Here is a 14,815-nt window from a genome sequence, read left to right as displayed (position 1 = left end):
TTTTGTAGCACTGGATTCTTGCCTTCTAAATCAGGGCCAGCACACCCACGGAGAGGAGACAGAGAGAAGGGGGGTAATGAGTTCAGGATAACTCAGAGAAAACCTAAGGGTCTGTAACTTAACATTACTTACACAGGACTAAGTTAACAAATAGGCTTAAATGAAATATTGAGGCAGTAGTGTCACATTATTTACATGCTTGCATTCCTTGACCATATGCATAACAATGTTTATTAGAAACAAAGAAATCAAAATGTTAAGTGATAAGGAAGAATCTGCTTATGGTGGCTTTGACTGTATTCTCTCAGGTAGAGAGATTTATTTTTGGGGTGTGTGTGAGTGAGCAGGCAATGAGAAGCTATGGGTTATTTTGTCTAAGAAGTGGAACAGGTTTTAAGAGCTGAGATGGTTTGAAAGATCTCATCCCTATAGTTCTACACCCACGTCCCCTGCATACAAATGGTTAGCATCACAGCACACTTACTATTTTCTTACCTTAGCTCCCTTTGTTTAGGTACACAAAGACAGAGAACACATTGTCCTGTGTTCACCTAAATGCAAAGATGTACCAGGCTAATATCTGTTGCAGCCAGCCCACTCACCCCAAACTTAAGGCAAACTACAAAAAAAGAAGGAAATTCCTGTATACTTCTTTGGGACAAGGCACTGAAATAAAGTACATATTTTGTGTCCTTTAAGGTACACCAATAAAAGACAAACTGTCTGCCCATGCTTGCTTAAGTTACTAAAATAACCCTGGATAAAGCCTGAAGACTTCAATCAGAAACAACCACTGAGAATAATCGTCCACATCTCACTGCAAGTTGCATCAATCACCTATTTAGTCAAATGTCCGGCTCTGACATTAGACTGCAGACATGCCTAAGCAGTTGTCTTTAAGATTCACAGTCACAGTACTACTATTTTTTTATTTTATTTTTCTTTTTTTTTTTTTTTCTCATTTTTCCTTAAAAAAAAAAAAAAAGGAGCTTTATTTTTAGGTAGAGACTTGAATTACAAAGCAAGTTTAAAATTTCACCTTCTGAGTCTGAAGAGTCTGTGGTAAGGCTGGAATGCTATGTACAAAGAGCAGTAGTTTTGCCCCAACAAGCAAGTGAGGATGAAGTGCATATACCATTAGGACTTGGATGCCCAGGGTTATGATAAGAGTGATGAAGCCAGGTCTTCGATTATCCCGCCGCGCAGTTGAGGGATTGTGCTGATCCTCAGTAGTTTGCTACTTGCATATTTGTTCTTTATAGCCTGTAGAGGAACAGTGTTACAAAAGATTACACAGAGTATTGTTAAATTCAGGCAGATAATTTGGGGTCAATTAGTCTGACTGCTTGGAAAACAAGCAAGGTTAGAAGTGAACCAGCTTGCAAAGTAGCAGGAGCACAGTCTGTCTAATATATTTTTTAGTACTAATGCAACATCATCTCACAGGCTTGTCAGAACAGCATATACTTTAACAGAGCATACAGAACATTTACCTAAGGAGCCACAATATGCAGGAACAGTATTTCTGAAACATCAAAAAGAATATTTAGGTAGTTATACTTACTGTGTATTTTGTTAGTTTCTCATTTACTTTGACCACATTCTTGGCCATATGTTTCATAGTCATCACAAGACTGTCTTCTGTATACCCAGTGTAGTACTGCTGCTTTGTACCCTGCAGCATAATAGTAAGAAATGCGAGATTTATGGAGTGCAGACCACTGTGTTCAAAGCACAATCACTTCAAGCAGCACATGCCCGAAGCTTGAGGCGCTAGCCCTGAGTGCCAGAACTGTAATACTGTCAGTTTAGGTGACAGATCCAGAATAACTTCAGGTGTGTAGTACTAGTCCGGACAAATCAAAGCCAAGAACCACATTTCTACACTGCACAGAGGATAAAGAAAGCAACCCTTGCAAGAGCAGCTACTAGTTTAATTAAAATTCACTATTCATGGTCTGTGATTTCATTACTCTATGTGTAATGTGAGAATTAGGAAAATCTACATTTATTTACAGTGTGGCCTTCTGTAATTCAATATTTTAGGGAGAAAAATCCTTTTATAACAGGGTTCACATAGAAAGAGTTAATCAGATTTTAGTGGTATTTCTACATACAACGATTCATCAGGCTCTCCAACTGTCACGTGGTCACAGAATCACAGCGTGTTAGGGATTGGAAATGACCTCAAAAGATCATCCAGTCCAAACCCCCGCCGGAGCAGGAACACCCAGATGAGGTTACACAGGAAGGCGTCCAGGTAGGTTCTGAGCGTGTCCAGAGAAGGAGACTCCACAACCCCCCTGGGCAGCCTGTTCCAGTGTCTGTCACCCTCACTGAGAAGAAGCTTCTTCTCAAATTTAAGTGGAACCTCTTGTGTTACAGTTTGAACCCATTACCCCTTGTCCTATCATTGGTTGTCACCAAGAAGAGCCTGGCTGCATCCTCCTGACACTCACCCTTTATGTATCTGTAAACATTAATGAGGTCACCCCTCAGTCTCCTCCAAGCTAAAGAGACCCAGCTCCCTCAGCCTTTCCTCATAAGGCAGGTGCTCCACTCCCTTGAGCATCTTTGTTGCCCTGCGCTGGACTCTCTCCAGCAGTTCCCTGTCCTGCTGGAACTGAGGGGCCACAACTGGACAAAATATTCCAGATGTGGTCTCACCAAGGCAGAGTAGAGGGGAAGAAGAACCTCTCTGACCTACTGACCACCCCCCTTCTAATCCACCCCAGGTACCACAAGGGCACAGTGCTGGCTCATGGTCATCCTGTTGTCCACCAGGACCCCCACATCCCTTTCCCCTACGCTGCTCTCTAATAGGTCATTCCCCAACTTATACTGGAACCTGGGGTTGTTCCTGCCCAGATACATGACTCTACACTTGCCCTTGTTATATTTCATTAAGTTTTTCCCTGCCCAACTCTCCAGCCTGTCCAGGTCTCTGGATGGCAGCACAGCCTTCTGGCGTGTCAGCCACTCCTCCCAGCTTGGTGTCACCAGCAAACTTGCTGATAGTGCACTCTATTCCCTCACCAGCATTATTACAGACAATTACAAATTGTATAAATTGTACAAATTGTACAAATACAATTTTCTGAAGTAGTTAACAGTTCAATTCAATTGACTGAAGGATAAAAAACTCCTCACAACAAGTTTGATTAATATACTTACCCATTCATTATGTCCCAGAAGCTTTTGGGACAAGCATATTGCAGCAGCTGCAACCTCTGAAGGACGATGGTGAACCATGTCATAGTCTGTCAGCGTCAGCTCCATTAGGTATTTTGCTAGTGTATGTTGCTTAGCGTCAGCCTACCAGATTGAGAGTTTGTTAATCCACAAAGGTTCACTTCACTGTATCCTAATAATTCAGGATTGTGTTTTGTATTCATTAACCAACAAAACAAAAATAGCCAACAAACTTTTGATTAAGGTCTAGGGACCATACTCTGTAACAAGCACTCATCTCAAAATCGAGACCAGAGCCCAAACCAGACTGGTTTAGCAGCCATTTGGGATTTAAACACCAAGTCAAGCAAGGGATTTTACAGAAAGCTGCAGTATCAGGCACTGCTGTGCCCAACTAGGGATACAAGCGCTACCTCCGTAATGCACTAAGGGGAGGGGAAAAGTGTAAAATGACTTAGGCGATCCTTATTCAAGCAGTCAGCTAACTTGAGGAGTCACCTAGTGGTCTGTTGAGGAAACTGAAGCCCACTTCAAGCACAGGCAGTTCACTCAAGCGTAACTACTGAGGTGGGAAAAAAAGGGCCACGACAAAGAGAAAGCATGTATTTTGATTCTTAAATAATACAATATTTGCATCCAAAAATTATGAAAAAGTGCAACACTGCTCCCCTTTTACTAGGGAATACCCTGATGACCAAAAGATGACTCTAAAAGCAAGGGTTCTGCTCCAGGTATGTTTAGTTTACTCTAACAGTAAAATCACCACCACTAGGACTGAACACCGGCCCCAGTAAATACAAATGTGAACCGCTACTGGCTACCACAGTGATATTGTCATGTTACTCCACATGGTGGAGCTTCATAGCTGAATACAGGGCTTTTCAAAACGACGGACCAAACACATTACAATTACACAAAAATTTACAAATGGTTTAATGAGTTATCAAATTTTAGTAACCTTTTATAAATGCTCTGTGTTCACCTGCTGTACAGACTGTAAGATTTTCATTCATGGGCGGTTTGTGGCTGCAGAGATACAGCCATTTCAAATTGAGTCCATCTTTTTGAAACACCCTGTATTTCTTGATCCCATGTCTAAGCAAAAAGCAAGTGAGATCATACAATAAAAATGCCAGAAGCATTTCTGGTAACACTTTACACATACACTAAAGGTCTAGATAATGAGTACAAGTACCCACCTCCCCAGCTTTCGATGCTCTTCTTAAAAAGTGAATCGGAAGAGGTCGTCCCAAATCGAAGTTTAACCCTTTAAGCATCACAATCTCCATTTCTTTAATTTCATCACTGGTATAGGAATTGTCAGTAATGTAAACCAAGTCTGCTACAGTAGGGCAGAACAGCTCTTCATATTTAGAAGCCAGAAGCAGTGCTGTTACACCCACCAGCTGAAGCCTCTTACGAGGTACTGGGTGACTCTGCAATATAGGAATTTAAAAAACAGACCCCAAAATGTCAAACTCCAGATAAACATATTCTAATGAATCAGTTTAAAATACCATTATTTTAACATAAATGAGATTTTCCACTTCAAGTCAGAAGTGTCTCTATAACGACAGGCTCAAAGAGGACTATAGCCTCAGAGTTAAGATGCTACATTATACAGAGCTTACACAAAGAGCACATTTTGTAGGTTCTTAGATTTATAAACAAAGGATAAACCCTAGACTCCTTTAAAAGCACAGTCTTTGAACAAGCCTCCTCATCCAAACACGAGTTGAAAAACATATTTATTACCTGTAAGAAGCGATCCATAACTGCAACACACATATACAGCGTTTCCTGCAAAAGCTGGAATCTTGAGTGGACCTGGACAAGCCAGTCAACTAAAATTGCACGCATACGCCCATTGAGGGTCTTCCCGTCAAGGTAATGTGGGCGGATCGATTGCTGCAACTGTTGGAGAGAGAATTGTGTGAGCAACAAGATTAACACGATGCTGCAGAAGCACAGGCTCAGTATGCCATACCTCAAGATCCTTTAGATACAGGTAGATATCTTTTACATAGTCACTACACAGCTGGGGATTCCCCCCATCCTCAGCATCGATGTCTTCTATATTGTTGAGCAATACATCAGAGAAGGCTTGGCACAAATCCTCCTCTTGCATAGATACATCCATAGGGACAGGAGACAGAACCTAAGGAACAGATTATAGTGCTTATTTATCTATCTACCATTTAAGCTGCAATGTTCCTTCATTTCCACATTCTTCCTGTTAGCAACACAATTTCTTAAGATAAAAGTTGAAACCGAGCTAACATTCTAACACAGCAAGTTTTCACCAAGATGCCGTACAGACAAAAATCACAAGAACTTCTAGCAATTGCCAGTTAAAGCACAAACTTCATCTAGCTTCAACAGCTACTTCTGCTGCTGTTCTGTTAGTCTTTAAGCACAACATGCATTAAACCAAAACCTCAGTACAGAGGCAGGGAAATACATTTCCCTTTATCATCAGAGAAATGAAGTACATCTACATATAAACTAGTACAAAGTTAGAGCTCTAAGTTGCAAAACAAATTAAGAATCAGAACAGTATCATTACTTCCTACCTTTGGAACATCAATTTCTTTGAATGCTCGATTCACAGCCGCTGGAGGTTTAGGCGGTACAGTTACTTTTGTCATTTTACTAGGTCCTTCTGCAGGCTTCAGGGTTGCTTTGGAGGGTTCTGTTTTCTGAAGTGAAAACAAATACTATTAGTATGCAGGTCATAACCCTTCTTTTCCTTATAGATAGATTTCAAACGTTGCTTTACCTTAGCTATATGTGTTCCTCTTGTGACAACTTTATTTCCTATTTCTTCCAAAGCAGCCCTTTTGCCGGGAACGTGAGTTTTGGCTTTACTTTTAAGGTCAGTCACAGCATTCTCCATCCCTCTAGTGAGCTGAAACAATAAAATTGCAGGTTAAGAGTCAGAGACCAACTTCATTTTCAGATGCCTAACTCCATTACACACTCCCCAGCACTGTACAAGTGTACCTCTGTGCACGCTATCCATTACTCAACCAGCTTTTGTTTCCTACCCATTCACACTGTTCAGAGAAGAAGCCTCTGCTGCGCAGGTTTTAGACAGTACTGCACTCTCTGAAACTCTGTTGCAAGACAAAAGCAATGCACCATCTCGATATTCCTCACTGACAACTTTCTAATATTAAGACTGCTTACCTGCTACTGAGCTATTTATTGTATTGACACACTTAGTAACTATAGCAGTATTCTCACATGCTAGTTTTAGCTCAGATAAAGTTAATTATCTTCATAGCAGCTAGTATAGGGCTGTGGTTTTTATTTGTGCAGGAAACGGGGCTGATAATACAGGGATGTTTAAGTTATGGCTAAGCAGTGCTTACAAAGAGCCAAGGTCTTTTCTGTTTCTCATACCACCCCACCAGCAAGTAGGACAGGGGTGCACAAGAAGCTGGGAGGGACCACAGCAGGGACAGATGAGCAATGCCCTATGACACCGTGCTCAGCTAGGGGAGAAATAAGGAGAAAGGGGGGACATTCAGAGTGATGGCATTTGACTTCCCCAGTAACCACTAGATGAGATAGAGCCCACTGTCCTGGAGATGGCTGAACACCTGCCTGCCCATGGGAAGGGGGGAATGAATCCCTAGATTTGCTTTGCTTGTGTGCACGGCTTTTGTTCCTACTAAGCTGTCTTTATCTCAACCTATAAGTTTTCTCACTTCTATTCTTCTGACTGTCTCCCTCAGCCCAGCCGGGAAGGTGGGCAAGCAGCTATGCGGTGCTTAGTTGCCAGCTAGGGTTAAACCACAACAATGAGCACAGCAATTTCTTCCTTACACAGGTACCACCACGCAAATAAGAAACTATGTTATGCATACAAAACCCAAATATCCTTTATTACACGCAGCAAAGAAACCACCAGGCTTCGAGAGTTTCTCGCAGAGCGTAGTTTAAGCCCTGAGACACGGGCGCAGAAGGGGCTCCTGTACTCCGCCCCCACTCCTCCCGCCCCGCAGCTTTCTCCGCTGCTCCCCGCGCTCCCGCAGCGCCGTGGGGAGGGGCGGGCGGCCCGGGGCAGGCGCGAGCCGAGGGCAGGGCGGGGGGCAGCGCCGTGCACGTGCCCGCCAGCCCGGGGGAGCGGGCAGCGCGCGCCCCCTCAGCGCCACTCCCGGGAGGGTCAGCGGGGCCTCAGCCTCCCCCGGCGCTGCCCGCACGCACTAAGCACGGCAGGCCCCCCGCACCCCACCGCGGGGCATAGCCCGCTCCGGCCCGCGGTCCCACTCTCAGCCGCCCGAGGGGAAAAAGCGGCGGGGCCCGGGCGGCTCGCCTGCCCGCTCCCTCCCTCGCCCCCTCTCCTCCTCGCCCTCCTTCGCCCCGTCTCCTTCTCGCCCGCCCGCTCCCTCCCTCGCCCTCTTTTCCTCACCCGCCCGTTCCCTCCCTTGTCCCCTCTCTCTCGCCTCTCCCCCCGCTCCCTCCCTCATGCCATCTCTCTCGCCCCCTCGCCTCTCCACCCGCTCCCTTCTCTCGCCCGCTCGACCCTTCCGCCGCACCGACTTCCGTCCCCGCCCCGCAAGCAGCACTCACAGCGGCACGGCGTGTCACCGGGAGCGCCATGGGCACGGGGAGCAGCGGGGGCAGCCACACACACTCGCAACTCCGCTCAGAGACCCGCTCTCTCCTGAGCAAAACCAGCAACTGCTGCCTCTCCCCACCGCGATTCCCTTTAAAACCGCTCCCGCTTCCCTATTGGGCAGCTTCGTAGGATGCACGTGCCCGATTGGTCCATCTTCTCAGGCCCCTCCCAAGCAGGAAACGGTTAGAACACCTTCCGGCGAGCCAGGGCCTGTTAGGGGCGGGGCAGCAAGGGAGGGGCGGGGGCGCAGGTGCTTCACATCGTGTTTAGACGAGCTCAAGGCCACAAAACAAGAGATTTTACCTTGAGAACGACGGACAGCTGTGCCGGCTACCGCAAAAACACGCGATGGCCACGGCTGTCTCAGCTGCTGGGAGGCGGATGAGGCCGGGCCCGGCTCAGGAGGGGCATTTGCTGAGCACAGCCGCACTCTGCACCGTGGGAAAGCGGCAGATGCATGTCACAGCTTTCATTTCCAGCCTCACACATGAGGAAGGCACGCTGGACAGCTCGTCAGGGGCTACTAACATTGTAGTAACTAGTCCTGAGACTCAGGAACTTGAACTCTACCCTGACAGAAAAGTCTAATAACAACTATTCTGCAATCTCCACTTTTGGGAGCATTAGGTTTACTCACGTATGCACAAGTTAATATTTTTATATCCTTCCTAAGGGAAGTTCTCCTCGATTCCTAGGTTCTAGATGGTTTTGTTTGTCAACATTTTTAATAGTGGCTAAATGTTGATCCTCCACTGAGAGAATTGTTCCTTAGGCAGTATCTGTCAGAATACACCTGTGTAAAAGAATGTTTACAGATCAAGACTTGGAAAGGCAAAACAAGGCAAAAGAAAAAAAACACCACTTACGTAAAACAGATTTAATGATACCAGTCTAACATTTTATTTATTGCATACAAAAGGATTTCTTTTGACAATGGAATTTTATATGAAAAGTAATTTGATGCATACTGTTGAGAATCTTTAAAGTCAAAGATGCTGCAGAAAACTTAAGGCAATGCATCTAAGCATATAAAGCACAGTAAGTGGTGGAAATTTTCATAATCAAAAGCCTATTCTTTTTCCTTCCCTTAAATATTATTCTTAAGTCACAACTTTCTGGAATAGAAGTAAGCTGCAGCTTTATTAGCCCCTGCAATAGTAAGATCAGAACACTGTGATTCCTGGCAAATACCTAAGTGTTCAACATCACATTACAATGTTATGCACACATTTAAAAGCAAGACAATATCAGTAGCAGTTATAAAACAAGTCAATTCATGGACCACTCAAATACCTCTAGTACCAGGCACCCAAATCAGGTGCATAAAATATTTCATTAAACAAACAAACAAACAAAATCCCCCAAACCTGTGCTTCTTTGTCCTGTAAGGAAGCTAAAGTAGATTCTATCACAGACCCAAGGTCTCAATTATAACAGAGGCCCTGGGTTTTTTTGTCCTGTGTCTCTCAAGTACCTTCTTGGAAACTTTTAAAAGTGAGTATCAGACTTCAAGCATCAGCAGTCAACTAACTTCCCTCCTTTTCACCAGTCACTGAAGAACAGAACATGTGTGTCCAGTCTTTCCAGTTATTTTTATTCATTTTTACCCATGCAGCTTTAACTTCATACTCACTTTCAGTTTCCTACAGCCATAATGTTCAAGAAGCTTTAGCAAAAAACCATGTCAGGTTTTGAAGCAGTCAAATCATGTGTTGCTTCTCTCCCATATCGCCCATTGTACAAGCATAAAGTGGTTTTAAGTTCAGTTTTAGCTATGTAGTTAAGCTTGAAAATGTCCGTTTACCACACATTCTGGAATAACATTTATCTCCACTTAAAGCCTCCGTGCCAGAGGTGGTGGTTGTTGCCAGCAATAGACACTGCACTACCAAATGCTACTCCTGATTAAAAAAAAAGGAAGCAGCTTTAACCAGACAAAACCAGGCATCAAATTAGGTAAGGTAATATTTATAAATGGATCACTTTTTTAGTGTAAACACAACAGTTCATCTTCTAGGTTTACTGTAAACCATTTTACACTTAATCTGCTTGTGAAAGACAAATACAAGAGAAACTGAAGGTATTCATTATTCAATCCACTTACAAAGCAGGTGGCTTAATGCAAGCTTATTGACATGTGCATATATGATCCCCGAGGAACATCTTTTCCGAAGTGACAGTAATACTGTCTTGAATGTTTTTGCACACTTGCATTTTGCAATGTTGAGCACATTTAAATAAACTATAATCTATCATATGCGAAAGAATGTTGATGAGCAATTTGAATCCTGATGTGGACTAAAACTTCCTCCAAAGGCGAAATGTTAGTACATTATAACTTAATTCTATATACTATATTATGCAGCAAATCTTAACTATAGAAAATATTTCAATCAGTGACGGACTGTTGGTAATTTATAAAGAGGGAATCTATGATCAAGGCAAAAACTAGGTAACCACATAATCTGTGTCTCAATTTCTACACAAATTTACAGGCTTTCCATTTACTAATGAAAAATAAAACAAGAGACAAGTAGATTTAGCTAACTTTATTAACTTTAAACTAATAAAAATCCCAAGACAAGCCTGGAATCCTTAGAAGTTCTATGAATGCATGTATATCTGTCAAACCCCCAAAACAAAAAACCACAAAAAAGAAAACCAAACCAAAACCCCTGCAGCTCTAAGTCCTTATTGAATGGTTTCATATTAAAAAACAAAGAAAAAACCCACCCACCCTCAATGTGCGCAGATACTTCAACTTAAGTTAGCAGAAGACCAAACAGATTCAAAGCTCTTTTTCCACTTCCCTAATAATCCTTTTGATCTGCAAGTATCTACAATCCAGCTAACTGAAATCAACATTTAGTGTTCACTAGAGCTGTTTCACAGCAGCAAATATTTAAGTTAGGGATTCAAATTTCTAGACATAGGAAGAAAATGATAAATACAATCCGAACAGCAGTCTAAATGTTTAATATTGACATTCAAATATATCTGCATTGTGCTGAAATTTTAAAAACAAACACAAAAATCTGATCAGACAATAACTCCGGTGATGAGTATGCTATATTATCAGTCAAACTGAATACAGTTCATATTCTGTTCCCAGTATTAAGGATGTTATCTGACTCAGAACTGATATTGTAAATATACAGCAGCCATTTTTTCCTAATTAAGGAATGTCTCAATACATATTATTATCCTTTTCTAGATGATCTTTATACATTTAAACTAAAATATATGATTGATTAAATTAAGGAATTCGAGGTTAGTAATGAGTGAAATCATACTTTCAAAGCTCGATACTATGGAAAACAAACAAAAAAAACCAGACCACACAATTCTACTTACTAAAGCAGCTAATCTTGCCTGCAAGTTTGGGGTCACAAAGCCCATAATATGTGCAAACAAACGCAATACAAGGAACCATGCAAAAATACAGTAATGAATTAAAAGAAAAAATGTAAAACCTAAAAAAAAGTTTTATAAATACACTGAAACTCAACTGTCTTCTACACAAACCGTAGGTCTAGCATTAGTTGTACCATATAGCAGAGCCAGCACTCTAGCTTCAATGCTTCCAAACCTGCGCAGGGAAGTCATGCCATCTTTGGTTGACTGCAGTACCAGGAAGGATGAGAGGGAGTGAGAGGGAGGACAAGAGTTCTGGAAAGCAGTGTCAACTTTCACTGGGCAGTTGGGCCTCAATGTCCACTCTGCAAATGGGGCACTTCTTGTTAGTAATCAGCCACTGATCCACACATACTTGGTGGAAAAGGTGCATACATGGAAGGCGCCTGTCATCAGAACAGAAAAACATCTGTGTTAATAAAGCATTTCCACACTAACGTACCCACTGCAAAAATGGTAACGTGCATTTTGCTGTTTTGCTTTTGGCACGTGCACATTTATCCACAAGTTTCACCAGCCTTTCCAGTTGAACCTGCATTTTGTCTGCTTCCAAGAAGAAAAAAATACGGGCAGTGAAGTCAAGCAACAGCTGGCTTCTGCTGCATTACATTGGTTTAAACCTCTTATGGCTTAAGTAGCAATATTACAGAAAAACTAAATTTGACAGTCCTGATTAATTCAGGATGTCAGCTTGGGCTCATGGTAGAAAACAGACAGTCAACTTATGGAAGACCATAAGAAAATAACCTACATTTTACTCAGTGTCAATACAGACTAAAAAATATGTATTTTCAACTGCAACTTGTTTTATTAGTTCAATGACAGGTAGTCTTTAATTGTAACTGTTAACCTAAGGAGTATTGCAAAGAGTAGAGTACCGTGTTCAAGTACATATGGTCTCAAATCCAGAACACTAATATTATATTATCATATTCAGTGGTACTATTTACCTGACATCTTCACCTTCCTCCAATATAGACAAACAGATGGTACACTTTTCCTCTGTGTCTTCTTCTGTTCCTTCTTCCCCATCTTGTTTGCAGTGCAGTTTCCTCTGTGAGAACCAATCAGTTGTTACCTTATTAGTAGAGATGACATTATTGACAAACTGAGTAAAATCTGTTTTTAATACACATTCAACACATACTTCTTTGAAAACATTTCATAATATTTATTCAAATGTATCTGAACTGAAATGAATCAATAACTAGCACTTGGAGCAAAATCACAAGACATTTCAGATTTATTTAACTACTGTTAATAACAAAAGTCTACTGAACTGTGAATATATTAATATTGTTGCAACCAGTCCTTTTATGTGTGGTAGATGTATAAACATCTCCATTTAATTCATGAAGAGGCAAAAAAAATTCTTTTCAAACCCAGTATCTTAAGTCACTATCAAGTGTGACAGAACACCACATAAACGTGGAAGGGATTCTGTATATTACGATATAATAAACTCCAACTGAAAGACAAGTTGCCAAAACTCTGTGACAGATTCAAAACTTCCTAGTGTCCCACATCTTCCTAATGTAATCGTAGTACAGGTTAAAATGATACACACCAAGCAGGTAACCAAAATGAACAATTTATTGCAGAACTGAAGTTTTACTTTATTTAATAAAGTTCTCACTGAAGTCTGTTGACAATATAGCTATTACCAGCAGTTATTTCATTTCTCACAAGGCCATTCACAGCTGCTGGACAAGCTATTAAATCATAGCAAAACACTGTTGTTTATCATATTAGAGTAGCTCTTAATCTAGGGACCAAATTTTTATCTTTGTGAAAGTAGTATCATGGTAAGCTTTGCTTACAGTCCTTGAAATTGCAAGATACAGAAAACATGCACACATTGAAGCTGCCACTTCTGCAGATTGAAGCTAAACATAAATGTTATTACAAAGAAATATTACAGACAGGACACAATTTGAGAAATCCTCACCTTTTTGTATTTATGTGGATATGTGCATCTTTCTATAGTTCCCTGTGTTGCTCCACGATTCACGTTGCCTAACCGCTCCTCCAAGTGAATCAGCTCCTAAAACATTATCAAGGAATAAACAGCATAAGAACTGTTATTTCAGCTACCTTGAGTAATATTAATTTTATTCTAACCCATTTGCAGAATGACAAACTTCCAATTCCCAACTTATTCAAATACAGGCAAAGCAGAAAAGAGTATGTTGTGTGGGAAGAGTGTTCGGTTTCTGTAGAAAAACCCACACAACACTGCCTGATATTTTAAGTTATAGGGAAACACTATATTACTAGTAAAAAAAAAAAAAAAATAGAATTTGTTTGTCACCTAGGAATGGTTATCACTATGTTCACATGTACTTGTGTGTCTAATGAGGAAAATGCAATTTTAATGCACTACGTAGATATTTGCTTTCTAACTTTATTTGCCTTCATTAAGGCTTAGAAGAAAAAAAGTTGCTTAAATTGAAATATCATGACTGATTTCTTTTTCTCCAGCAATAAGTTTATTAGAACCATGAGATGTCACTGAAAATGTTTTCAGTGGACTAGATCATTAACTCTCTGCATCTGATACATTTTATTTTCTCTCTTTTTTTCCTTCTCTCCATTTCAATTCCTGCACTAGATAAACAGGACAGCACTGCTGAAGTTGCCAAGTTTCACCCTTACAAGGGGGATCCTGGCACAGTTCCTCAGAGACACCTCTAGCTTTGACCAAGATATCATGTGAATGCTACATCCGACTAACTGCGCTGGTGTGCAGAGCAAGATGTACTGTCAGTTAATAACCACCTCAGCCTACACTGTCCAGGGTACCTTTTGTTGACTGACTTTTCAACACACTTTTATCCCAGTTTACGATAGTGAGGTCATTCTATAAATAAAGGGCTTTTTCTTTACGATTCTTTTATATCTATATATAGAACTAGCTCTACCATACACCCTCCCCGTATTCCCTTCATGACACATTTTGACATATATCTAGTTTTATTCTATTACAAACCTCAAAATTGCCCCTGAAAGGGCCTCTGAATGATGTTCCATCCAATCCCGATGAAATGTAACGGATGTGAGGGTAGCCCGCCATGTCTGGTACCTATTCAAACAGCAGATGTTAAGTTAAACCTATTCAGAACAGTTTCAGTACTTTACTGTTCACTTTGTAAAATTTAAGATCCCTTTGCTTTTATTGAATCACTTAATATTTACACTCCTCAGCTTGAGCATACAATTCCAGCTGACGGGTAACACAACATCACTCCGAGTTCTCTAAACATATCCAGAAGCAAAACAGAAGCGAGACTAGATCCTCTATTATAATCTCTCCTTATCTGCTTTATACATTGCTTGGTCTCGCTTCCCAAGTCTCAAAAATCTCAAACCACTTTGTAGAAAGTGCCATAAACATCCACTTGTTTTTGGAAACAAAACATCTAAATGCTACATCTGAAGTTATGAAAAGGACTTGCTATAGATTCCCAAATGTAATTTTTTGGTACCACGGAAACAGCAAGGCTATCACTCATTCCAGGAAAAAACAGCCAATATCCTTATCTTACCCAAAACAACTGAACATCCTCAGACACGCTTTGAATT

The 14,815-nt window shown here is 41.3% G+C and overlaps 2 protein-coding genes across 10 annotated transcripts in view; both read right to left on the bottom strand.

Moving 5' to 3' along the window:
• Positions 1-596: 596 nt before the first annotated feature.
• On the bottom strand, positions 597-8,590 carry CCNB2 (cyclin B2). 2 transcript variants are annotated; one of them, XM_080351481.1, is made up of 9 exons: positions 8,457-8,590; positions 5,972-6,100; positions 5,766-5,891; positions 5,180-5,350; positions 4,948-5,106; positions 4,392-4,628; positions 3,175-3,315; positions 1,565-1,675; positions 597-1,263 (listed from the first exon to the last, which is right to left on the bottom strand). In XM_080351481.1, the coding sequence occupies exons 2-9, from the start codon at positions 6,086-6,088 to the stop codon at positions 1,159-1,161; spliced, it is 1,167 nt and encodes a 388-aa protein (XP_080207607.1). In that variant the 5' UTR covers positions 6,089-6,100; positions 8,457-8,590; the 3' UTR covers positions 597-1,158. The 2 variants fall into 2 exon arrangements, with proteins under 2 accessions (XP_080207607.1, XP_080207606.1); XM_080351480.1 differs by lacking the exon at positions 8,457-8,590 and adding an exon at positions 7,771-7,861.
• RNF111 (ring finger protein 111) overlaps positions 8,554-14,815 on the bottom strand; it is a 46,083-nt gene continuing 39,821 nt past the window's right edge. For 2 of the 8 annotated variants that reach the window (XM_080351478.1, XM_080351473.1), the window contains exons 11-14: positions 14,223-14,315; positions 13,182-13,277; positions 12,184-12,311; positions 8,762-11,619 (exon numbers count right to left, since the gene is read on the bottom strand). In XM_080351478.1, the coding sequence (XP_080207604.1) occupies positions 11,502-11,619; positions 12,184-12,311; positions 13,182-13,277; positions 14,223-14,315 (435 nt within the window). In that variant the 3' untranslated portion in view covers positions 8,762-11,501. Of the gene's footprint in view, positions 8,613-8,761; positions 11,620-12,183; positions 12,312-13,181; positions 13,278-14,222; positions 14,316-14,815 lie in introns of those variants that run through there. The other 6 variants (XM_080351474.1, XM_080351475.1, XR_013922644.1 and 3 more) reach the window with 5 other exon arrangements.

Source organism: Nesoenas mayeri (genome assembly GCF_963082525.1).
Source record: "Nesoenas mayeri genome assembly, chromosome: 11".
Classification (NCBI taxonomy): Eukaryota; Metazoa; Chordata; class Aves; order Columbiformes; family Columbidae; genus Nesoenas; species Nesoenas mayeri.
The sequence above is the reverse complement of the archived record's forward strand: the minus strand, read 5'-3'. Positions and strand labels throughout refer to the sequence as shown.